The 25,379-nt window shown below is 34.8% G+C and overlaps 1 protein-coding gene across 2 annotated transcripts in view; it reads left to right on the top strand.

The window, feature by feature from the left end:
- The window catches only part of CDK14 (cyclin dependent kinase 14), a 664,696-nt gene that overhangs the window by 319,601 nt on the left and 319,716 nt on the right, over nt 1-25,379 (top strand). For both annotated transcript variants that reach the window (XM_074192846.1, XM_074192847.1), the window contains exon 8: nt 6,740-6,863. In XM_074192846.1, the coding sequence (XP_074048947.1) occupies nt 6,740-6,863 (124 nt within the window). The remainder of the gene's footprint in view (nt 1-6,739; nt 6,864-25,379) is intronic.

Here is a 25,379-nt window from a genome sequence, read left to right as displayed (position 1 = left end):
AGGTAAACTCTTGAAGCTCCTTTATCTCCACCTTCATTTCTTTAATGATTCTTCTGTCTTTGGTATCCCTTATTTCTCTTTGCAGTGACTTCATGTCAAAGGAAAATGGCCAACCAAAGCTTGTGAAGGTGGTAATTTACATAACCATCAAAGAATTAATTCCTTTTCTCATGCAAATAGCCATGGAAAAGCTTGGTAATAATCTATGCATCTGAGATCAGCCTGAGACCCAATGTCTTTAGTTTCCAAGAACATTCTTTAACCCTTTGGGGGCTTGCTGTTTAACTCGGTATGACAGTCCATTGATCAAGTCTTTCACATTAGAAACCTGAGTGTAAGAAGACTTCTAAGTAAAAAATGAACCAAAGAAACCACCTTTTACAACATTGTTTTATAATAATAAATTTTCAAATGGTTGCAGTAAAGAGTTTTAAAAGCACAACTTTTAATAGTAGGATATAGAGATTTATATTTTGTCATTTTAAAATTTTGTATTGCTTTTTAATTTAGTAAGATCAGGATTAAAAATGACTTTTCTCATACTTTATTTTAATAAAGTAATTTTTTTTTCCTTTCTTGGTGTTACTCACTTTTTCCTCAGGATCACAAGGAGGTTGTCAAATTACACATGATATTAACTCCAGGCTGGTGTGAATGCCAGTTCTGTTTCCTGTTGTATAAACAGTGTGTGTGCTGTGAATACCAGGCTCACCACAATTCAAAGGAGAAATTAGACCACTTCAGTTTCTCTTCTATTGACTTCTTTCTCACAGGATGCTGCTCTTTTTGTCAGTAAATTGTTAAAAAAAATTCCTTGCAGTGAGAAGCTGCTTTGATGCAACACTATCTATTGATTAAAAACCTAAAAATATAGTGAGTGATGGATCCTGTGATCTGGAGTTTGTTTTTGCTATGAATACAATTAACTTAAGGCTTATATAATTGTATCCCTTTCTAACATTGTATTTCATAATCTTTTTTAGTGTATTATCCTGCTTTGAACTGTTTCTGGATAAGCTCTAGTATTCTATTTCTTCATTAATTGGCAGTGATATTTAACCCATCCCTTTGGGAAAATTCCTGCCTGTGTGATTCTTAAAAATCTTCATCTAAGTATTTTGCTTTTGTGAGTAAGCAGCTATACAATGTGGCCTTTCTGTCATTGTCCTTCTCTACTTTGCAGAATCTGTCTAGCATGCTTTGTTTCTCAGTAAGATAAGTATTATTATTTAAATACAAATGAAAAATCATTTCTTAGGATAGCATCCTAATTCCTCTTAGTCCCCAGGGATGGTTTCTTTGTTCCTAACTAGTTCTATGTCGTCGTCTTTTCTTCTTCTTCTTCTTCTTCTTCTTCTTCTTCTTCTTCTTCTTCTTCTCTCTCTCTCTCTCTCTCTCTCTCTCTCTCTCTCTCTCTCTCTCCCCTTCCCCCTCTCCCTCTCCCCTTTTCTCTCTTCTAAGATAAATGAAAGGTTTTTTAAGTTTACCTAGCTAAAAACTTCACTGATTTTCATTTTTTTCATTGGTAAAAAAAAGATTGATCCCCCAAATTACTTTTAACATTCTTTGAGTCATTTTCTAGCAGTGATGCAGATTTTTTTTTAATCTGAGGGAAAATACCCTGAATATATTCTGTGTGCTTTTGAGCAGTTCATATTTGAAAATTTTTTTAAAATTTTATTCAGAAATTAGTTAAGGATGAAATATTAGTAAACACTTGGTAATAATTGGACAAAATTTGACTGAAGACATTTGGATCTCTATTTAGTATGCATTTCTCCATTTTCTTCTTGGCAAGAACCTGCTTTCCAGTCTAATTTTGATGACAGTTAAAGTTGATCCAGTCTCATCAACTGTTAATTAATGACCCTCCAGGAGTTTGGTCTGGAAGCTGACCAAAACTGTCATCTTACAATAAAAACAATATACATTCTCACTTAGTGATGCTTACAAAGTAATGAGAGATATTCTCTGAGCAGTGGGGAAAGTTCCATTGACAGTTTTACTCAGTGGTTTATAATATAAAATAATTTATTTTAATTGATCAGTTGTAATTAAATGTGATTATTATAATTAAATAAAAGAATTTTACATTGACATGAAATGATGATGGTCAGAAATGATGCTGAATTTCTTACAGCATAACTAACCTTTTCTTACTCTATTTTAGTTGAATTGTTTAGAGTAATTTCTTGTCTATTTTTGTTCAATTAGTTCCTCTTTCACATCTGTCCTTTTAGTCCACTTTACAACTTTAATGACTGAATCATTGATTAATGACATTCTTTAAAGGATCCTCTAAGTCTTTTTTTTTTAAATGTCAATTTCATATTTTTTTTAGGTTTTTTTGCAAGGCAATGGGGTTAAGTGACTTGCCCAAGGTCACACAGCTAGGCAATTGTTGAGTGTCTGAGGTCAGATTTGAAATCAGGTCCTTCTGACTCCAGGGCTGGTGCTCTATCCACTGTGCCACATAGCTGTCCCTAATTTCGTTTTCATTATATTCTTCATACTCTGATAATCAAGAACTAAATTTCTTGGATTTCCAAGGCAAATTAAAGACATTTTTTAAAAATAAAAGATAATGTCCATAAGCACATTGCTCCCACTATCAAGAACACATATATTTTCAAATTTCTATAATGATACTTCCATCTATGTTTTCCCCTAGTAAATCAACTATTTCACATTTAGAAAAGACAATATTGATATGATATTAAGTGACCCATGGAATGATATAGATGGAAGGGGGCCTTTGAAATCATCTACTCCTAAATAAGGAGGCCCATTAGGAAGGAATGATTTGGGTAGTAAGTTATAGAACTGAGATTCAGACAAAGTTTAAGCCCTAAACTCCAAAACTGGTGCCTTTTGTATTTGATGATGCTATGGTTCCACTGTTTTAAATGTGATTTAAATATGTGGTCATCATCAAGAGATTTGTCACTTTGTACTCTGGGCCTGTGATTGAATTGGGTTAGGGAGCTCCCAATGATGCAACTCCTTCAATCAATGCAGAGCTACAAATTTCAGAATTTATAGACAGTTACCTGGGACATTAAGAAGTCTAATGACTTGATTATCTTCATGTAACAAATAGGTATCAGAGATGAGTCTGAAATCAATGACTTTCAACCATGCCTCTCTATTCCCTATCTCATGAATTATCAGACTTTACAGTTTTGAAAATTATTGAAGATCCCAGAGGTCTTTTGTTTAGTAGTTCTGTCAGGATATAGTATAATTGAGATTTTTTAAAATCTTAATATTATGATGATGATAAAACTTGTTTTTGACCTTGAGAATTCCCTGAAAGAGTATCAGGGACTTTCAGAGATCCTGGACCACAATCTGAGTACCATTAGGCAATAAGATAGAGTGCCAGGAAGATTCAAATCCAGCTTCAGACTTTGAGTAGCTATGTGACCTAGGCAAGTCATTGAACCCTGTTTGTCTCAGGTTTTCATCTGTAAAATGAGCTAGAGAAAGAAATGACAAATCTCTTCAGTATCTTTGACAAGAAAACCCCAAATGACTTAAAAAAACCCAGAAAACTGAACAACAATGAACTCTATATATTATTATATATAATACATATAATTATAATATTATATATTATATACTTTCTGTAATATTTGTGTGTTATATATAATATACATAATTATATTATATATAGTTTGTGTAATAGTAAGGTTTGGTTATTATTGATATTAACAAAGTTATTTAAAAATTATTCAGACAGTAAAGGAGGTTATATCTATATTCCTGGTTCAGAAAGATACAATAAAAATTCTATTTTTGGATGATAGCAAATTGCAATATGATAAATTAAAGAATTGACATTTTAATTTAGCTCCCAACTTATTTTTACCATTGACTATCTGTGTGCTTATAATAGCATCTTATCTGTATTGGGGGGGAAGTAAATGGACTAATAATAATCTAGACACAATCCAACACCCACTGATAAGAAAAGTTTTTGTTGTTAAAATTCTCTCTGCCCTGGGAGTCCCAAGGCATGTATTGTCACACATAAATATGTACTCAGGAAATTGTCACAATCCAGGCCATGTCCCTTTGGATTGTAGAGCATCTTGTTCTTTATATTGCTAAAAAAATTTCTTTCATACTTTTGCTGAATAACAAATGAATTATTTAAAAAAAAACACCTTAAGTTACACCTGAGATTGTTTCAGTTCTGATTTTTCATTCCTTCTGTCTTTTTGCATTTTAGATGTATCAGTCTTTGAAGTTCATATTGCAAACTAAAGTAACTTCTATTTGCCAGGGTACCATATCTCTTACCTCCTCTTGATGGCTTTAATTATTTAGACTAGTGGCTTTTAAGGGTATTTCTAGTTATTGACTCAGTGCTGCCTAGGGATTAGCCCAACCATTGTTAGAAGAGAGTAAGTGGCCAAAAGTTAGTTATCAGCCTTGAGTAAAACCAATCTGTCCTATCAGTAAAGTGTGAGTCATATGAAAAATTGATATGCACTGGTTAGAAAATAGTAGTCTAGTTTAGTATACTTGTTTTGAACATCCTAAGACTAGGGTTTTTCACTTATCTGGTTTATCACTTATATTTTATTTGTTGTTCATAATATGATAATAGATGCAAAAACATTGCAAGGCTAGGACTAGATTCCAGGTATTCCTGCCTCATGTGAGAAGTTACTTAACAGCACAGTGGAGTAGAAAGAATGCCAGTAATAGAGGACAAGTATTCATTGGTTGGATGAAAAAACTTCTAAAATCCTTTCCAATTCAAAATCAATGATAATATGAAGCCAGGTTCAAATTTTAATCCTTATTTATAATCGGCATGATCTCAGTGAAGGTACTTCAGCTTTTCAGTAAAATGAGCTCTTCAGATGAGATGATCCATTTCTAGATTACTTTTACACAGTGATCTTTAAGTTTGCAAAGACTCCATGTTGCTACCATCCAAAATATGAGGATGGAAGGAGCATCCTTCAAAAACGTAGAAGTTCCAATGGATGGAAACTTAACAGCTGAAGAAATGATAATTCCAAATCTCTAGTTTCAAGGGTGGAGGTGGAGGAGGGATGCTGCTTTTCCTGGTAGCCAGTAATTAGTTTTGGGGAATATATACAAAGACAGTTAAGCATTTTGGGGTTAATGGAATTATTTTAAAATGTGCCCCTTGTTTCATAATTACAGGAGTGGAAAGTCTACAGATTGTATCTTATAGAATTAGAAGCATTCATTATGGTCTCATCTCACACATCTGATTGGTTTTCCTTTGCTCTTGAAGAGTAAATGACATCACTATATTAGGGTTAAGCTACAATATGTCCAATCAATTGTGATTGATCAGAGCAGTACCAGCTTGGAATGCTCTACCACAGATCGGACACAAATAGTTCATATGAACATTTGGGATGGATTTCCTCAATTTGCATATCTAGCATTTCTTTTGCACAACATCACACATCTAAGTGAAAATCCAAAGACAACTTTGGAGTTATTCTTCAGATCAATGTTGACCTTTCTTTGTGTTCCTTCCTAAGCCTACCCCCCTTCCTTGTTTCTGAGCTATTTTATAATTGGAGAAGATACAAATCAGTCCTCAGGCAACAGTTTAATCTTTTGAAGCTATGTGGGTAAATGAAAAATAATTACAATTTTATAGGAATTGAGCCTTATGTCTGTCATTTTTTCCTGTATATGTGTACAAGATGGCACAATTTAATTTTATGATTGTTTTGTATTCCTTTCCTTGTTGTCCTCTTTCTATAAAGCATGTCAGTCTATTGAGATTCCATAAGGGGCCAAGTATAATGTAAAAGGAAACAGGAACCCTCAAAGGAGCGTTTCCTTAGAAAATGGAAAGTTTCCATAGTAGGAAAATGTTGAATCAGTTTGGCTCTATTTGTGCCTCTTTTCTGGAGGAAATCACTAGGATATAAAAAAGAAAATGTTACCTTATTTCGTTGGTGAGTCCTCCCTCTCCAGCCCTGATCCCTGCACCAAGGGGCATGATCTCTAATGCTATATCCATTATTCTCTATGTCTGGACTCCATTTAAGAATGGTACAGAAGAAAAAATTCTGGATTTGGATTTGGTTTTAACATTGGGGCCAAGTACTGCTAATGATATTCATTACCTGTGTGATGCCACTGCAAGCCACTTTACCTCTGGGCCTCAGTTTACTCTTTTATAAAGTGAGGGGGGTTGATTTAGGTAACCTCTAAGGACCCTGCCAGCTCTAATTACTGTAGTTTTATTTGAGTGGGTGATTTCATAAGGACTACAGTGGCTAGCAGCATTGTTTCAATGGTATGATATTATATATGGACATATATTAGCATATATTGCCTTGTGTGCTTTCTATATACCAGTTGTTTGTTTGGAATGAATTTTCCCCTTCAAACTCTTATTTAAAACTAATTAAACAGAAAATTGCAAATGTTTAATTTTTTTATACTTAGATTCATTTAATAGAAAACAGAATTCAGTTGGTTCTAGAACAGGTGGAGGAGGTATTCCTACTAGCTCAAAGAATGCTGTGAAATTCTGGTGCTCCTGTTCCTTGGTGATTCTAGTTTTTCTGTATAGATTTCTCCTCCCATTTATGCCAGATGATTTGATTTAAAAAAAATTGATATTCATTTTCCTATACAGTTACTTTTCAGGATGTGTATAAAAACTGTTGTTTTATCTGCCTTCAGATTTTAACTGTGTCTTCTCTACCCCCCACCCCCATTTTTCCAGTTGTTTTTATTTCAGTTGCTGCGAGGATTGTCTTACATCCACCAGCGTTATATTTTGCACAGAGACCTGAAGCCACAGAATCTTCTCATCAGTGACACGGGGGAGTTAAAGCTGGCAGATTTCGGTAGGAAAGCAGTTAATTATGAGTCTATTTTGTCATATTGTGAGAATGCCAGGCAGATGGTGGTGTGGATTTTGCTTAGACACAGCTACTGCATTGTAGAGACTGGTAAAATTTCCTCTGGAATGAAGGATTCATTATGATCTAAATAATGGTTGATAGATTGAGAAGTGGGAAAGGGAAACATCTTTCACACAGAGAGAATGGTGGGGTATGGGGGAGTATCCACTTTGAGAAGAAAGGAGGAGGGAAAGAGACAGAGATAGACAACAAGAGATGGACTTGCAGAAAGGGTTTGGGACAAAGAAGTCTTGAAAGCAAGGTACCAAGTCATCCCCCTGGCTTATAATTACTTAGGTGTATCATCATCCTGAGGTCATAATCCTTGAGTCCAAGGATCCACAAGCTGAGTTAACTTTCTTGAAGTGACATTTGACTCAAGAATTTTTGAAGAATTAGGAGGGTAAACCTGGAATATCATTGAAAAGAAGAGAATTGTTTTAGTCTATTCATTTTTAAACTTGAGGGCAGCTAGGTGGTATTGGATAGAATCTGGATCTGAATCAGGAAGACTCATCTTCATGAGTTCAGATCCAACCTCAGACACTTATTAGATCTGTGACCCTGGGTAAGTCCCTTCACCTATTTATCTCAGTTTCCTCATATATAATAGAACTGGAGAAGGAAATGACAAACCACTCCTATCTGCCAAGAAAACCCCAGAACAGAATCATTAAGGCTTGGACATGACTAATAATAAAAAAAATTATAAACTGAGCCTTCCACAGAAGTTTTTAAATTAGTTTATCTCACTCTAAGATCATATTCCTTCAAACTTTGTCTCTATGACTTAGGAGACATTCGAAGAGCTTGGTTCTCCTCCTTGTACCCTCCTCAATTTCTCCGTTCTGTCTTGATGTATTCAGAAATATCTGAATTGCCCTTGCTCTCTGTCAACCTAGAGAAAATGGAGTGTTGAGCAAGGCCTTAACAACCAGAATTGTCATGGATGCATGATGTTGTTGACAATGCATTGCTTCAATTAATTTTGAGTGAGTGTGTGTGTGTGTGTGTGTGTGTGTGTGTGTGTGTGTGTGTGTGTGTGTATTCTGATTAGAATTTTGCTTGATAGTCAAATGAAATATTGCCCTTGGGACAAAAGGATGCCTGAGGATGTGATATAAGCTATTACTATAATATAATTACTTCACCGAAAGACAGGAGGGGCCTAGAAGACAGTGTGAGAAAGAGAAGAAAAGAATTATTTTCCAATATAATGTTATATTAAATTCAAATGTAGAGAGATATTTTGAACATTCTTCTTGATCCTTTGCTCTTAACTCTCCTTTTTAAGATACAGAAAATTTTGCCATTATATTTTAGCTTGATCTTGGTTGTATTGTTTGTGGGGGGGGAAGGAAATCTGAGTATATTTTCTCTTTGATTTTTATAGGCAATGTCTACTTTAGAATCAAGTTAAACACTGCATGTTACTCCAGTATATCAAAGTGTAGAAAGCCCAAAAGGAGGGGAGCTATGGATGGCTGCTTATCAACCAATGATCATTGAATCTTTACTTTGAACCTATGCCCTAATAGTTTATAAAGCATAAGTTTGAATAGGGTGCCAAAATGTGTTGGTATACAGTAAACTATTGGACATAACCTTTGTTGTATTTTCATGGAAAGACTTGCTTGCTCATAAATTTTAATTTAAAAATTATAAATATATTTACATTTTAATAGGAATAAATAACATATAGGGGTTCACTGAAGACATTTTCTTTTCTATTTCTAAGCAACATGATGATTTATAGAAACAGGGTTTTAGTCATTCTCTCCCTCCTATTATTCACATATTTTTCACCCAATCATTTTGCCCAGTGATAATTTATGGTGGGGAATCTTAGAAAAAGTGGCCGAAAAGGACATTGCCATGGTTTGTGTAGTAGTGTATACTATTAGTGATTACCTATCTGCAACAAATGGTGTCAGAGCTATCATGGAGGAGATATATGATTAGAAAAGGAGGCCATATGGTGAGAATGGGTTGGGGGGAAAGGGGTCAGTCCAAAAACTGGCCAGGAAGTTCCCACAGAATGGTTCTGACATAGGAGTTTGCCCTTTGGGGTCAATGTCTAGAAGGACCCAGACAGGATTTCACAGAAGGAAAAGGCATGGATGATTACATTCTGAACAGGATGATGTTTGTCCTTCATTCTGGAAGAACATGACATCAAGGAGGTGATACATGACAAGCACATGAATTGGATTTGAGTGAGGGGGGCTGTGCTAAGTCTTCAGACTCACTTTCTCCTCCAGAACCAACTGGGATCCAGTGGCCAGAAATGAATTAGGATGACTGGAGATGGCCCTAGATGTGAGTCAGTCAGGGTGAAGTGACTTCTCCAAGGTCACACAAAGTCACATGTTTAAGGCCAGATTTGAATTTCCATCCTCCTGAATCCAAGGCCAGTGTTCTATCCACTGCATCACCTAGTGCAGAAAAACCTCCAGTAATGATATCGTAGACCTAGCCAGGTATTCTGATATAATGATCAGGTTCAATAGCAAATTAAATGTTATGAGAGAGCTCAATGTTTTTTTTTTTTAAAATGATTCTTTTGAGTATGCTTCTAGTTACTGAAAATCATTAATTGGATCTTCTTGAGTTTCTATATTCAAAATTCATCTCTGGCAGGAGGCCTCATAGTCTTATTTATTAAATGTAACAAGAGTGACTTATTCACTAATTGGCAATTTACTCGATTAATTTTGCATTATTTTTTCTTTTAATTAAAATTATTGTGCTTAACTTTGTGTGAGCAGTGTGCATGTGTACCCATGAGAAAATGTGAAATGATGGCAGCCAGATGAAAGTGGAAGAAAACCACACTGCAAGCACAATCAATTGACTTCCTTACTTTAAAACTGAGAAGATCAACACTGAGCAGTATCCAGACCCAGGGTTGGGCTGTAGAGAGGGCTTTACTTATAGCTTTCCTGTGATGCCTTTTTGTTTGGGTTTGCAAGATACAGCCTCAAATTTGGAGGAGAGGTGTGTGTGTGTGTGTGTGTGTGTGTATTTAAATTCCTATAACTGAATTTCCTCTGTATCTGACACATGATAGGTCCTTAATAAATGAGTATGGAATTGAATTTATTACATTGTTTTTGTCATTTTTCCCCCAGCTTAACAGTTCTTATACTTTTAAATATCTGAGATAAGAGAAATTTAAAGCTTTTGATGAAATTGGAGAAGCCTCATTCTTTTGTTTGAATATATTTTGCATGCCACATTAACAATTACCATACATGAACCAAAGAATTTAAAGAGGCATTTGGGCACTTGAATAAATTCAACCTGAACAAAGGATTACCTTTTAAAAGATTTCATATAATGAATAAGTGGCAGACTGGGGTGAGAAGCAGTGATGCTTCATTCAAAAATATTTTCACCAATGAGGAGGAAATTAAGGTAATAATTCGAAATTATTTTGCCCAACTCTATGCCAATAAATTTCATAATCTAAGTGAAATGGATGAATATTTAAAAAAAATATGAGTTGCCCAGGTTAAATGAAGAAGAGATTAAATACCTAAAAAACCCTATCTCAGAAAAAGAAATTCAACAAGCCATTACTGAACTCCCTAAAATAAAATCTCCAGGGCCTGATGGATTCACAAGTGAATTCTACCAAACATTTAAGGAACAATTGGTTCCAATATAATAGGGAAAGATGGAACTCTGCCTAACTCTTTCTATGAAACCAATATGGTACTGTTACCTAAACCAGGAACAGTTAAAACAGAGGAAGAAAATTATAGACCTATTTCCCTGATGAATATAGATGCAAAAATCCTAAATAAAATCTTAGCAAACCGACTACAACAAGTCATCACTAGAATAATACATTATGATCAAGTAGGATTTATTCCAGGAATGCAGGGTTGGTTCAAGATTAGGAAAACTGTCAGTGTACGCAATTATATCAACAACAAACCTATCAGAAATCATATGATCATATCAATAGATGCTGAAAAAGCTTTTGACAAAATACAGCATCCATTCCTATTAAAAACATGGACTGTTCCTTAAAATAATTAGCAGTATCTATCTGAAACCATCAACAAGCATTATATTCAATGGAGAGAGGCTAGAGGCATTCCCAGTAAGATCAAGGGTGAAACAAGGGTGCCCATTATCACCACTACTATTCAATATTGTATTAGAAATGTTAGCATCAGCAATTAGAGAAGAAAAAGAAATGAAAAGAATTAGAATTGGGAAGGAAGAGACAAAACTCTCACTCTTTGCAGATGACATGATGGTCTACCTAGAGAATCCCAAGAAATCATCTGAAAAAACGACTGGAAACAATTAGCAATTTTAGCAGAGTTGCAGGTTATAAAATAAACCCTCATAAATCCTCAACTTTTCTATATATGTCTAGCAAGAAACAGCAGGAAGAGCTAGAAAGAGAAATCCCATTCCAAGTAACCTCAGACAATATAAAATATTTGGGAGTCTATTTGCCAAGACAGACTCAGAATCTTTTTGAAAACAATTATAAAACACTTCTCACACAAATTAAATTAGATTTAAATAACTGGGCAAATATCAACTGCTCATGGATAGGTAGAGCTAATATAATAAAAATGACAGTTCTACCAAAACTAAACTATCTGTTTAGTACCCTACCAATCAAAATTCCAAAAAGTTACTCTAATGAGTTAGAAAAAATTGTAAGTAAATTCATATGGAGAAATAAAGTCAAGAATTGCCAGGAGCTTAATGAAAAAAAAGTGCAAAAGAAGGTGGCTTAGCCCTACACAATCTAAAATTATATTATAAAGCATCAGTCATCAAAACTGTTTGGTATTGGCTAAGAAATAGGGTGGTGGACCAGTGGAATAGACTAGATGTAAAAGCAGGAGATGATTATAGTAATCTGCTGTTTGATAAACCCAAAGAGTCTGGCCATTTGGATAAAAACTCCCTCTTTGATAAAAATTGCTGGGAAAATTGGAAGTTAGTATGGAAGAAACTTAGATTAGACCAACAGCTCACACCCTTTACCAAGATAAGATCCAAATGGTTACAGGACATAGACATAAAAAAACAATACTATAAGCAAATTAGAAGATCAAGGACTAGTCTACCTGTCAGATCTATGGAAAGGGGAACAGTTTATGACTAAGGAAGAGTTGGAGAACATCACCAAAAGCCAATAGATGATTTCGATTACATTAAATTGAAAAGCTTTTACACAGATAAAACCAATGTAACCAAGATCAAAAGAAATGTAGTAAATTGGGAAACAATCTTTATAACTAATAATTCTGACAAAGGACTCATTTCTAAAATATACAGAGAACTGAGTCATATTTTTAAAACAGAAAGCCGTTCCCCAGTTGACAAATGGTCAAAGGATATGCAAAGGCAATTTACAGATGAGGAGATCAAAGCAATCCTGGGAAATCTGGGACACTACTACACTGTTGGTGGAGCTGTGAACTCATCCAACCCTTCTGGAGAGCTATTTGGAACTATGCCCAAAGGGCAACAAAAATGTACATACCCTTTGACCCAGCAATACCACTACTGGGTCTATACCCTGAAGAGATGAGGAAAAAGGGTAAAAACATTACTTGTACAAAAATATTTACAGCAGCCCTGTTTGTGGTGACAAAGAATTGGAAATCCAGTAAATGTCCTTCAACTGGGGAATGGCTTAGCAAACTGGTATATGTATGTCATGGAACACTATTGTTCTATTAGAATCCAGGAGGGATGGGATTTCAGGGAAACCTGGAGGGATTTGCATGAACTGATGCTGAGTGAGATGAGCAGAACCAGAAAAACACTGTACCCCCTAACAGCAACATGGGAGTGATGTTCAACCTTGAAGGACTTGCTCATTCCATCAGTGCAACAATTGGGAACAATTTTGGGCTGTCTGCAAAGGAGAGTGCCATCTGTATCCAGATAAGGAGCTGTGGAGTTTAAACAAAGTACAAGGACTATTCCCTTTAATTTAGAAAAAACAGATAGCTTATTGTCTGATCTTATTACCTCTTAGACTTCTCTTTAAGGATATGATTTCTCTTTCATCACACCCAATTTGGATCAAGGTGCAACATGGAAACAAAGTAAAGACTGACAGAGTGCATTCTGTGGGGGGGGGAAGCAAGATTGGGGGGGGAAAATGTAAAACTCAAATAATATCTTTAATAAAAATAAATTTAAATTAAAAAAATATTTTCAGCAAACATTACCTTAATGGAAAGTACTTAAGTTTTTTTTTGTTTGTTATTTAAAGCTAAGGATGCAGATCTTATTCTCTAGTATCTATTAATATTACCTCTCTCCTAGGATTGCTTTGAGCATCAAGTGAGGTAATATTTTGTAAAGCACTCTTGAAATATCATCATCATCATCATCATCATCATCAACAATGTTCTTGTTATTATAGGATATTATAAAATGAGAAGAGAATTGCTTGTAGGGTTAGGGGACATGGATTAAATTCATCCTCTCTGAAGTTTACTAGTCTCTGAGGAATTGTGCAAGTCCTATAAGCCTTCATTTCCTCATCTGTATATTGAAAATGTTGGATGAAGTCATCTCTGAGATTCCTTCCAACTCTAGTTCTTCCATTCTTATTTGAACAAAGCAGAAGGACATAGACACTATAGATACACATAACACACATGCATATAGAAATGACTAATCTGTAAGAAAGAACATTATAAATATAAAGCACTAAGACATTTGGCATATGCAGAAAGCTTTCACAAGAAGAATCAGTGAAGATTTTACAGGAGACGGTAACAGTTCGGGTCCTTGATGGAAGGGTAGTATTTTAACATTTAGAGATGAATACGGAGTCCATTCTTTACTATGGAATAAGAAGAGGTGTGTTCATCTTAGCAGAGTTGGAAGAGTTGTTCTGGAAGAGAAGAAATAGGGGATAGAGCTGCAAAGGTCAACTTTGGTGTGGAGGGAGATTGTGTGGATTATCAGGCAGCTAAGTGGTGTAGTGAACAGAGCCCTAGTCCTGGAATCAGGAAGACTCATCTTCATGAGTTCAAATCCAGCCTCAGACACTTAGCTACGTGACCCTTGTTTGCTTCAGTTTCCTCATGTAAAATGAGATGGAGAAGGAAATGACAAACCCCTCCAATCTCTTTGCCGAAGAAACCCCAAAGGAGTCATGAAAAATTGGACATGACTGGAAAACAACTCAACAGCAATGAGATTATGAAGATCTTTAACTGTCTAACAGGAGTTTTTGCTTTATTGAGTACTAATAAGGAACGGCTGAAATTTTCTGGAGTGAAGTAATCAAAGTATTGTCTGGGAGGAATTGGAGAGGCATAATAGGAAGGAAGAATAGTTAGTTAAATTTAAACAAGGTTCTTTTCTGGTATCCATAGGGTCAAAACCCCTTAATAGTCTTCTGGAAGAAATTCTTAATTAATTCATTAAACACATTGATTAAATACTTAACTTTGTCTTGTTAAGGGATTTGTATTTCTTGTTAAAATATCTGCATACAATTTTTATTATGTCTTTGAATATTTAAATAGTCGCATCCCACCTCCTCTCAATGAATGGTAAATATCTAGTATTGATGAAGTTGCAACAGCTTCTTGATGTTTGTCTCTACTAATGTGGGTGTTTGTTCTATGGGACTGAGTTCTTATTTATAGAGAAATTAAAGAACAGATATTCTAAGTGGAGTTTTGTTTAGCATAGAAATTATTGTGCAGTAAAAAGAATGCCAAATCTGAATTCAGAAGGTTTGAATCTTCACTCTGTGACTAGACTCACTGTATGACCTTGGGCAAGTTACTTAACCTGAGCCCAGTTTTCTCAACTGAAGATCTCCACTGTCTCTTCTGGTTATAAATCTAGGAAGCTAATTTTCCTGATAACCAACTATAGACTACTTTTGCGGCATTATGGTGTGGTTGAAAGTATCATACTTGAAATTTGTAGAGACCTTTATTTTTCTGTTCATCTATATAAGTTCTCCAGGATATCTGGAATACTATGTCAAATGAATGGGGAAAGTAGAGATATGTATGAGAAGGTTGCACCCTTATGCTTCAAATAATATCTTGACTGATGCCCTCATCTTGCAGATGATGAAATTGAGGTCCCATAGTGTTTGTCTCTTCAAGACCACCCAATTAGTTGATGATAAAGCCGACTCGCACTTGGGTCTCTCAATACTAGGGTAGTGTCCTTTCCATTGCATGACCTGGTTTAGTGAGAGACCCTGAAAGTCAAGGTCTTGAAGGTCATTCCATGGACTATTACAGTACTGAGATCATTTGTGTTATTTTTTAAGCTACATTTTTTGAGGTGGACTTTTTAAAGCCACTCACCTTTAAATTATATGAAGTCAGAGGAATGAGTATATAAATTTTTACTTCTATCCCTCCAGTTGAATATAAATGTCTTGAAGCCAGTTCCTGTTTCACTCTTATTTATATATCTCCAGTGCCTAACAATCCCCTTTTTCCCTCTTCAGCCCATTCTCCAATCCTCTGCCAAAAAAATCATTCTAAACCTTTACTCTGTGTGGCTCTCCCCCCCACCACTATTACTACCACCATTTCAGGATCTCACATGGCTCTCTGTTGCCTCTAATGTCATTCAAACCCTTATAACATCTGGTTCTCAGTCATCTTTCTGGATTTTTTTTCCCACTTTACTCCCCTTCATATATTTTCAGTTACATCCCAAAGGACCTACTTGGTGCTTTCTTTGTATTGGGCATCTTAATCTCCCAACTCCAGGACATTATAAAGACCATCCTGTCAACTTATAATATGCCCTCTTCTTAGAATTTCTCAGTGTTCATTTCAGAGGTAAATTCCTATGGAAAGCCTTTCCTGATTTCTAGTGGTTAATTCTTTCTCCCTTTTATTTTTTTAATTCTTGTCAATATATGACTTTTCTTTTCTTTCTCTTTTCTTTTCTTTTCTTTTCTTTTCTTTTCTTTTCTTTTCTTTTCTTTTCTTTTCTTTTCTTTTCCTTTCTTTTCTTTTTTTTCAGGTTTTTGCAAGGCAAATGGGGTTAAGTGACTTGCCCAAGGCCACACAGCTAGGTAATTATTAAGTGTCTGAGGCTGGATTTGAACTCAGGTACTCCTGACTCCAGGGCAGGTGCTTTATCCACTGCGCAACCTAGCTGCCCCTAATATATGACTTTTCAAAGCTTCCAGAGGACAGGGACTTAATAGTAGAAAGTTACTCAAAGCTTATTGACTTTAATTATTAGTTTGAAAGAGAATCAGTATAGATTCCTGAATCTGTGTAGATGCATCCAACATGATTTCTAATCATTGTGATAAACTATGATTCAAATCTGGGTATTGTTATTCAGTCTATAGTTAATAAACCTAATAGTGAATATGGAAAGGAAGACACTGCCCTTGACTCATCCCCCATTCTTATTATTTAGCTCTAGTTACTAGAAAATTCTTTAGATATATGTCATATATATTCAAGAATGTTCAGAAAGATAATCTTAAAGAAAAAGTAGAGGAAATCTTTTGAGGATAAATACAAACAAAAAGTCACTAGAGAATATCATGTAACATTTATCATATAGTATGTTGGATCATAACATCAGCCATATCATTGTTTATGCTGCTTTAGTAAATAATTGTATGGAAATGCAGTTTTTTAGTAGTAGCTTTTATTTCTTGTTCGTATTTTCCATTCTCTCTTCCACCCCTTCGTAGGGCATGCCCTTCCTAAAAAGACGACTGTGCTAGATTTACCACCTCACAAATAAGTCAGGACCAGTAGGGCTGAATTGTTAAGTGTTCAGTAAAGGCATGCCAGGGTCCTGACATCTTTCATTAACTATACCAGGGTAAATCACCCTGTTTTTGAACACCTAAAAATTATCAGCCCTTTGTTCCTCATATGGTCATAAAACATTATCTTCCTATTGTTGATATATTTTCTCCTGTAGGTTACTTCTTGACCAGGTTAGGGAAGGGAAACTATTATATGACATATTTTAGATTAATTGCAAAATACCCTAGAAATTCAAATCTTCAGAGGCTCTGAGTTTGTGTGTGTTATTTTTTAAAATCCACATTGGGGATAGAAGAAAGCAATGAGAAATCAGCTAGTGTCAAGAGTAGGCCAGACTTTGTCAGGATGATAAATATAAAATCTCTGAATAAAAACCTTTTGATCCCGGGAGAGAAAACCTTTTTAGTGTTTTGTATTGTGAGCATACAAAATTCAATATTGCAGTCATAATTTTTAATTCAAGGTTAGATTTACTCCAGTATGTTTTCTTTGGCCTGGAAAATAGAATTTTTGGTATATCTTTGTTCTTGAAGCAATATGCTAAAAGAAAAAAGAAGTTTCATTGCTCAGTGGTGCATCACACAGTGACTAAGACCGAACCCTAGAGCATTAGAAAGCTAGAGAGGATCATATTGAATAAGGAGAGCTCCAGGTTATTGACATGCACATATGAGATTATTGTTCTTTAAAGAGTATAAACCAAGGGAGTCTTATTTCTTATTGCTATATCTTGCCACAGTTCTCTACGATAGATAATTTCTGGAAGAAGAGAGATATGAGAAGCCATTTAAGAATTGATGATGAAGTGTAAGCAGAGGCTTTCATGTGAATCTGAAAGGTGAAGGAATATATTTAGAATAATTGGTGCTCTAGTAGGAACTGGAGAAAGAGCTGCTTGTTTCCTCTTTCTCCAAACCTCATTGAAATTCCAGGGGAAAATTTAAATATTCTACAATCTGTCATAAAAATGATAACATGATAGCAATAATTAATTTTAATTTGATCCATGTACTCAATTTAAACTTTTCTCAGCAAATTTTCTTTGTAAGACAAAGTAAAGCAATAACTAACGTTCTTCTGAAGTAGAAATGAATGTCAGTATTTGACAACAAGTTACAATGGAAAGAGTGCTGAATTTAAAATAAGGCTGCATGAATCCATAAAAGATCAGTAATTGTGCCAATATGGGGGCTCTCCTTTGTGGGCATTCCCTCTGTCAACTCCATTACAACTTATTTAGGATTTGGTGTTATTACCTAGAGTATGGATTGACACAGGTAGAGGAAATATAACATAACTTATAAGGATCAGAGAATTTGAACATCGCTTCATTGCTTTCAAATGCAGCCCTCTCCCCGTTTTCCCCATGCTATCATTAATTGGATCACTAGTTAAGTGTCACATAAATGCTTATAATGATGATAATGATTGTCATTTTCCTACAAGGGTGTACATTTCTTGAAGACTCATCTTTTCTGTCTCCAATTCCAGTTTTTATCCATTGACACACTTTTTTCAGAGTACTTGGGTTCAAAGTCTACTACTAAGACTCACTTTCCCATATGACCTGGAACAATCTATTCTCTTTAATTAGACCTCAGTTTCATGGAATCATAAATTTAGATCTTAAAGAGACCTTAGGAATAATTTCATACAACCCTCTCTATTTATAAATGAGGAATGGAAGTCCATTAATCCATGAGCAATAAACAATATTGCATCAGGTTTTGAACTCAGGTCCTCTGAATACTGAGGGTAGCTGACTGGCAATATAGTTTCTAGAGTGATGGACCTAAAGTCAGGAAGACAGACACTTAGCTGTAGGACCTGGGCAAATCTACCCTCAGTTTCCTCATCTGTAAAATGAATTGGAGAAGAGAATGGGTAACCTTCTCCAGTATCTTGAACAAGAAAATCCTACATGGGGTTACCAAGGGATAGACACAACTGAAATGACAGAATAATTACCATGTCTGACTCCAAATTCAGCCATCTTTCCACTTCACCCCCCCCACTTCACTTTATACCCATATCTTCATCTGAAAAGTGAATGGGTTAGACTAGGCAATCTTTAAAGACCCTTTTAGGTTTGAAATTTTCTGTTGTTCTCCAGTTTAGCTTTTCATGTCCACTTAGCCCAACTTTATGTCTTTTCTAAATATTTTTATCATGGTATCTATACAATATATTATTTTGTTTTTTTCCCCAATCCCAAAATGTGACTGATTTTCTAGGAGCATAGATTTAACTTTTATTTTGAATTAAAAAAAAAAAAACTTTATCTTTTAGTTATATTCTGCTGTTCATATTGTCAGAATGAAATAAAATGTAGGTCTTTTTTTCATACTGAAATGCTCAATATAACAAATTTTTAAATGGGAACAAAATGGAAGTAAACTATTGGCAAATTGCCACTGAAAGGCTATGCTTTACTTTACTAAGGTTCCTCTGAGACTTCTATCTGCTCAGTTGCCATGAAACACTCTTCGAAGTTTTGGAACATAAATGTTAATTGTTAAGAAGTGATAAGCTCAAAGTCCCATGAATGTGTGATAGTCTGGATTATGGTAATTCATTTTAATCTATTAATAGCAACATATGTTTTACCTTTTGAGGGAGAAGTCATTTAGCTCTTGGCTCTTATTCACCACTGAGAAACTTCTCCATTAGTAGTGCTTTCCTGAGTGTACAATGACCTATTTCTGTAGAGGATTTACTATCACAGATTCCCTAAAGTTTTGAGGCAACAGATCTCTGTGTCTCTGACACATAATGTCTGGGTTACCCTAGTTTCTCTGTGTCCCAGACAGCTCTCTAAAACTATAAATTGCTTTAAGACTATTAATTGGTAGAGAAATTTTCTCAGTGATCATCCTCTACACTGACAATATTTTTCTTTTAAGAAAGTAATTGTACCATATTACTTTTATCCAATAACATGTGTATTCCTTGCAAACAAGGTATTTTTTATTAATTAAAAATTTTAATCAACTTATTTTGATTTGGCAGGATCTGTTGTTTTGCTTTGAATCTCCATCACTTAATAGCATTTAATAAAATTGTGCTGGATTGTTGAATTATCAGATCAAGAATTTGTACAGATACTTACAATGTATCATGGATGTGTCTGATTAAAACAAAAGAAATGAAATTTTTAGACTGAGCCAGTGTAACCGTTTTAGGAAAGTCGTAGAAAGTGACAAAAAAGGGACAAACTCAGAAAACCTGCTTTGGAATCTTTATCAGAGGCAGGAGATATCTTAGATTTCAAGTTGAAATTATTAAAGAAGCCACAAGAGAACAAAGTTAGAAAGTTTCTCAAATTCCTGTGTTTTCATTGGATTTATTTTATGTATTGAATGCTTTGGTGCCCTGTTGATGATTGAAAGTTTGTGTCTTCTTAATTTAGTTTTTTGTTTTGTTCATTGCTTCAAGTTTTTAAGAGTTTGATCTCTGGGAATTGTATATAAACAAATAAATATACTGATAGATTTTTTTCCAGGAATAAAGGCAAACTATATAATCATAATTGTTATTTGGATGAGGTTGCCTTCTTTTGTGTTCTGCATTTTTCACTGTAAATCTTTACAATTAGAGTAATTCAACAAAAGACTTATTAAACATATAGCAGGTACCATTTACCAGCAATTTCATAGATGTGGAATATTCCAATAGGTTAGAAATAATTTTATTTTATTTTTTTAAATTTATTTTTATTAAAGATATTATTTGAGTTTTACAATTTCCCCCCCCATCTTGCTTCTCCCCACCCCCACAGAAAGCACTTTGTCAGTCTTTACTTTGTTTCCATGTTGTACCTTGATCCAAATTGGGTGTGGTGAGAGAGAAATCATATCCTTAAAGAAGAGAAGTCTAAGAGGTGGCAAGATCAGACAATAAGATATCTGTTTTTTTCTAAATTAAAGGGAATACTCCTTGCACTTTGTTCAAACTCCACAGCTCGTTATCTGGATACAGATGGCACTCTCCTTTGCAGACAGCCCAATATTGTTCCCGATTGTTGCACTGATGGAATGAGCAAGTCCTTCAAGGTTGAACATCACTCCCATGTTGCTTTTAGGGTGTACAATGTTTTTATGGTTCTGATCGTATCACTCTGCATGAGTTCATGCAAATCCCTCCAGGCTTCCCTGAAATCCCGTCCCTCCTGGTTTCTAATAGAACAATAGTGTTCCATGACATACATATACCACAATTTGCTAAGCCATTCCCCAGTTGAAGGACATTTACTGGATTTCCAATTCTTTGCCACCACAAACAGGGCTGCTATAAATATTTTTGTACAAGTAATGTTTTTATACTTTTTCCTCATCTCTTCAGGGTATAGACCCAGTAGTGGTATTGCTGGGTCAAAAGGTATGTACATTTTTGTTGCCCTTTGGGCATAGTTCCAAACAGCTCTCCAGAAGGGTTGGATGAGTTCACAGCTCCACCAACAGTGTAGTAGTGTCCTAGTTTTCCCACAACCCTTCCAACAATGATAATTAGCCTTCCTGGTCATATTGGCCAATCTGAGAGGTGTGAGGTGGTACCTCAGAGAAGCTTTAATTTGCATTTCTCTAATAATTAATGATTTAGAGCATTTTTTCATATGGCTGTGGATTGCTTTGATCTCCTCATCTGTAAATTGCCTTTGCATATCCTTTGACCATTTGTCAATTGGGGAATGGATTTTTGTTTTAAAAATATGACTCAGTTCTCTGTATATTTTAGAAATAAGTCCTTTGTCAGAATCATTAGTTGTAAAGATTGTTTCCCAATTTACTACATGTCTTTTGATCTTGGTTACATTGGTTTTTATCTGTGCAAAAGCTTTTTAATTTAATGTAATCTAAATCATCTAATTGGTTTTTGGTGATGTTCTCCAACTCTTCCTTAGTCATAAACTGCTCCCCTTTCCATAGATCTGACAGGTAGACTAGTCCTTGATCTTCAATTTGCTTATAGTATTGTTTTTTATGTCTATGTCCTGTAACCATTTGGATCTTATCTTGGTAAAGGGTGTGAGCTGTGTGAGGTCTAATCTAAGTTTCTTCCATACTAACTTCCAATTATCCCAGAAATTTTTATCAAAGAGGGAGTTTTTATCCCAATGGCCAGACTCTTTGGGTTTATCAAATGGCAGATTACTATAATCATCTTCTGCTTTTACACCTAGTCTATTCCACTGGTCCACCACTCTATTTCTTAGCCAATACCAAACAGTTTTGACGACTGATGTTTTATAATACAATTTTAGATCAGATAGGGACAAGCCACCTTCTTTAGCACTGTTTTTCATTAAGCTCCTGGCAATTCTTGACTTTTTATTTCTCCATATGAATTTACTTACAATTTTTTCTAACTTGTTAAAGTAATTTTTTGGAATTTTAATTGGTAGAGCACTGAACAGATAGTTTAGTTTTGGTAGAATTGTCATTTTTATTATATTAGCTCTACCTATCCATGAGCAGTTGATATTTGCCCATTTATTTAAATCTAATTTAATTTGTGTGAGAAGTGTTTTATAGATGTTTTAAAAAAGATTCTGAGTCTGTCTTGGCAAATAGACTCCCAAATATTTTATATTGTCTGAGGTTACTTTGAATGGGATTTCTCTTTCTAACCTTTCCTGCTGTTTCTTGCTAGATATATAGAAAAGTTGAGGATTTATGAGGGTTTATTTTATAACCTGCAATTTTGCTAAAATTGCTAATTGTTTTCAGTAGTTTTTTGGATGATTTCTTGGGATTCTCTAGGTAGACCATCATGTCATCTGCAAAGAGTAAGAGTTTTATCTCTTCCTTCCCAATTCTAATTCCTTCAATTTCTTTTTCTTCTCTAATTGCTGATGCTAACATTTCTAATACAATATTGAATAGTAGTGGTGATAATGGGCACCCTTGTTTTACCCCTGATCTTACTGGGAATGCCTCTAGCCTCTCCCCATTGAATATAATGCTTGTTGATGGTTTCAAATAGATACTGCTAATTATTTTAAGGAACAGTCCATTTATTCCTACACTCTCATGTTTTTAATAGGAATGAATGCTGTATTTTGTCAAAAGCTTTTTCAGCATCTATTGATATGATCATATGGTTTCTGATAGGTTTGTTGTTGATATAATTGAGTATACTAACTGTTTTCCTAATATTGAACCAACCCTGCATTCCTGGAATAAATCTTACTTGATCATAATGTATTATCCTAGTGATAGCTTGTTGTAATCCTTTTGCTAAGATTTTATTTAGGATTTTTGCATCTATATTCATCAGGGAAATAGGTCTATACTTTTCTTTCTCTGTTTTAACTCTTCCTGGTTTAGGTAACAGTACCATATTGGTTTCATAGAAAGAGTTAGGCGGAGTTCCATCTTTCCCTATTTTTCCAAAGAGTTTATATAGAATTGGAACCAATTGTTCCTTACATGTTTGGTAGAATTCACTTGTGAATCCATCAGGCCCTGGAGATTTTTTTTTAAGGTGTTCAATAATGGCTTGTTGATTTTCTTTTTTCTGAGATAGGGGTTTTTAGGTATTTAATCTCTTCTTCATTTAACCTGGGCAACTTAATTTTTGTAAATATTCGTCCATTTCACTTAGATTATCAAATTTATTGGCATAGAGTTGGGCAAAATAATTTCAAATTATTACTTTAATTTCCTCCTCATTGGTGGTTAGTTCACCTTTTTTCATTTATGATAATAGCAATTTGGTTTTCTTCTTTTTTTAATCAAATTGAGCAGAGGTTTATCAATTTTATTTTTTTTCATAATACCAACTTTTGGTTTTATTTATTAATTCAATAGTTTTTTTGCTTTTGCTTTTTTTAATTTCTCCTTTAATTTTTAGAATTTCTAATTTGGTATTTAATTGGGGATTTTTGATTTGTTCTTTCTCTAATTTTTCAGTTGCATGTTTAGTTCATTGATTTCCTCTTTCTCCAATTTATTCTTGTAAGCATTTAGAGCTATAATATATCCCCTGAGAGTCGCTTTGAATGAATCACATAGGATTTGGTATGTTGTTTCATTATTATCATTATCTAGGATAAAATGGTTAATACTTTTTATAATTTGGTTTTTGGTCCACTCATTTTTCAAAATGAGGTTATTAAGTTTCCAATTTGTTCTGGGTCTATATCTCCTCGGCCCAGTATTGCATATGACTTTTATTGCATTGTGATCTGAGAAAGATGTATTCACTATTTCTGCCTTTCTGCAGTTGATCATTAGGTTTTAGGTCCTAGTTCATGGTCAATTTTTGTATAAGTTCCATGTACTGCAGAGAAAAAGGTATATTCCTTTCTATCCCCATTCAGTTTCCTCCATAAGTCTACTAATTTTTCTAACAGTCTATTTACCTCCTTAACTTCTTTCTTGTTTATTTTATGATTCGATTTATCTAGCTCTGATAGTGGGAGGTTGAGGTCTCCCACTAGTGGTTTTGCTATCTATGTCTTCCTGTAGTTCTTTCACCTTCTCCTCTAAGAATTTGGGTGCTGTCCCACTGGGTGTGTGTGTATATATATATATATATATATATATATATATATATATATATATATATATATATTCAATATTGAAATGACTTTATTGTCTATGGTACCTTTTAGGAGGATAAAGTTTCCTTCCTTATCTCTTTTAATGCTATCTATTTTTGCTGCTGCCTGAGATAAGGATTGCTACCCCTGCTTTTTTTTTACTTCAGCTGAAGCAAAATATATTTTGCTCCAACCTTTTACCTTTACTCTATATGTATCTCTCTGCTTCAAATGAGTTTCTTGTAAGCAGCATATTGTAGGATTCTGTTTTTTAATCCACACTGCTATTTGCTGACGTTTTAGGGGAGAGTTCATCCCATTCACATTCAAGGTTATGATTACTAATTCTTTATTGCCCTCCATGCTATCTTCCCTCTGTTTGTATTTTTCCCCCTTTCCCCCATCTGTATTTTCAAGTATTTTCTTTCTGAATACCACCCCCTTCAGTGTGTTTGCCCTCCTATATCACACCCTCCCCTTTCTTTCCCCTTTCCCTTTTCCCCTTCCCTTCCTTTTGTTATTTCCCCCTTTTCCCCCACTCCCCTTCCCTTTCTCCATCCACCCTCCCCTTTTCCCCTTTTAATACTTGAAAGGTTAGATGTTTTATAAGTTAACTGAGTATGTGTAGGTTGACTTTAAGCCAAGTCTGATGAGAAGAAGATTCAGGTGTTTCTCCTCTGCTCCCTTCTTCCCCTCTATTACCATAGGTTTTTTGTACCTCTTAGTGTAATGAAATTTACCCCATTCAATCCCCTCCCTCCTCCAGTCTCTTTCCTATCCCCCTTTTTAAGGAGGTAGTGTTTTTTAGATTATTCTATCTAAGTCATAGAAAATTCTGAGTGTCTGTCCCTTCTAGTTCAGTATATTCTATAGAATAGAGTCAAAATTCCTGAGAGTTATTAGTCTTTCTCCCAAGTGGGGTTAAAGCCAGTTACATCCCATTAGATAGCAGTCTCATGGATAGGTCATGAATGTCCATCATTTCTGGCTAGGTGTATTCTCTCTGTTAGAGTTACAATTCTCAAGATTGATGAGAATCTCCCCCCGCCCCATGCTGGGATATATCCAGTTTCAACTTACTGGATTGCATTTTTTTTCCTTTTACTGCCACACCCTTTTTTTTTACCTTTTCAT

Source organism: Macrotis lagotis, chromosome 7, assembly GCF_037893015.1.
Source record: "Macrotis lagotis isolate mMagLag1 chromosome 7, bilby.v1.9.chrom.fasta, whole genome shotgun sequence".
Classification (NCBI taxonomy): Eukaryota; Metazoa; Chordata; class Mammalia; order Peramelemorphia; family Peramelidae; genus Macrotis; species Macrotis lagotis.
This window is presented reverse-complemented; position numbering and strand designations above follow the sequence as displayed.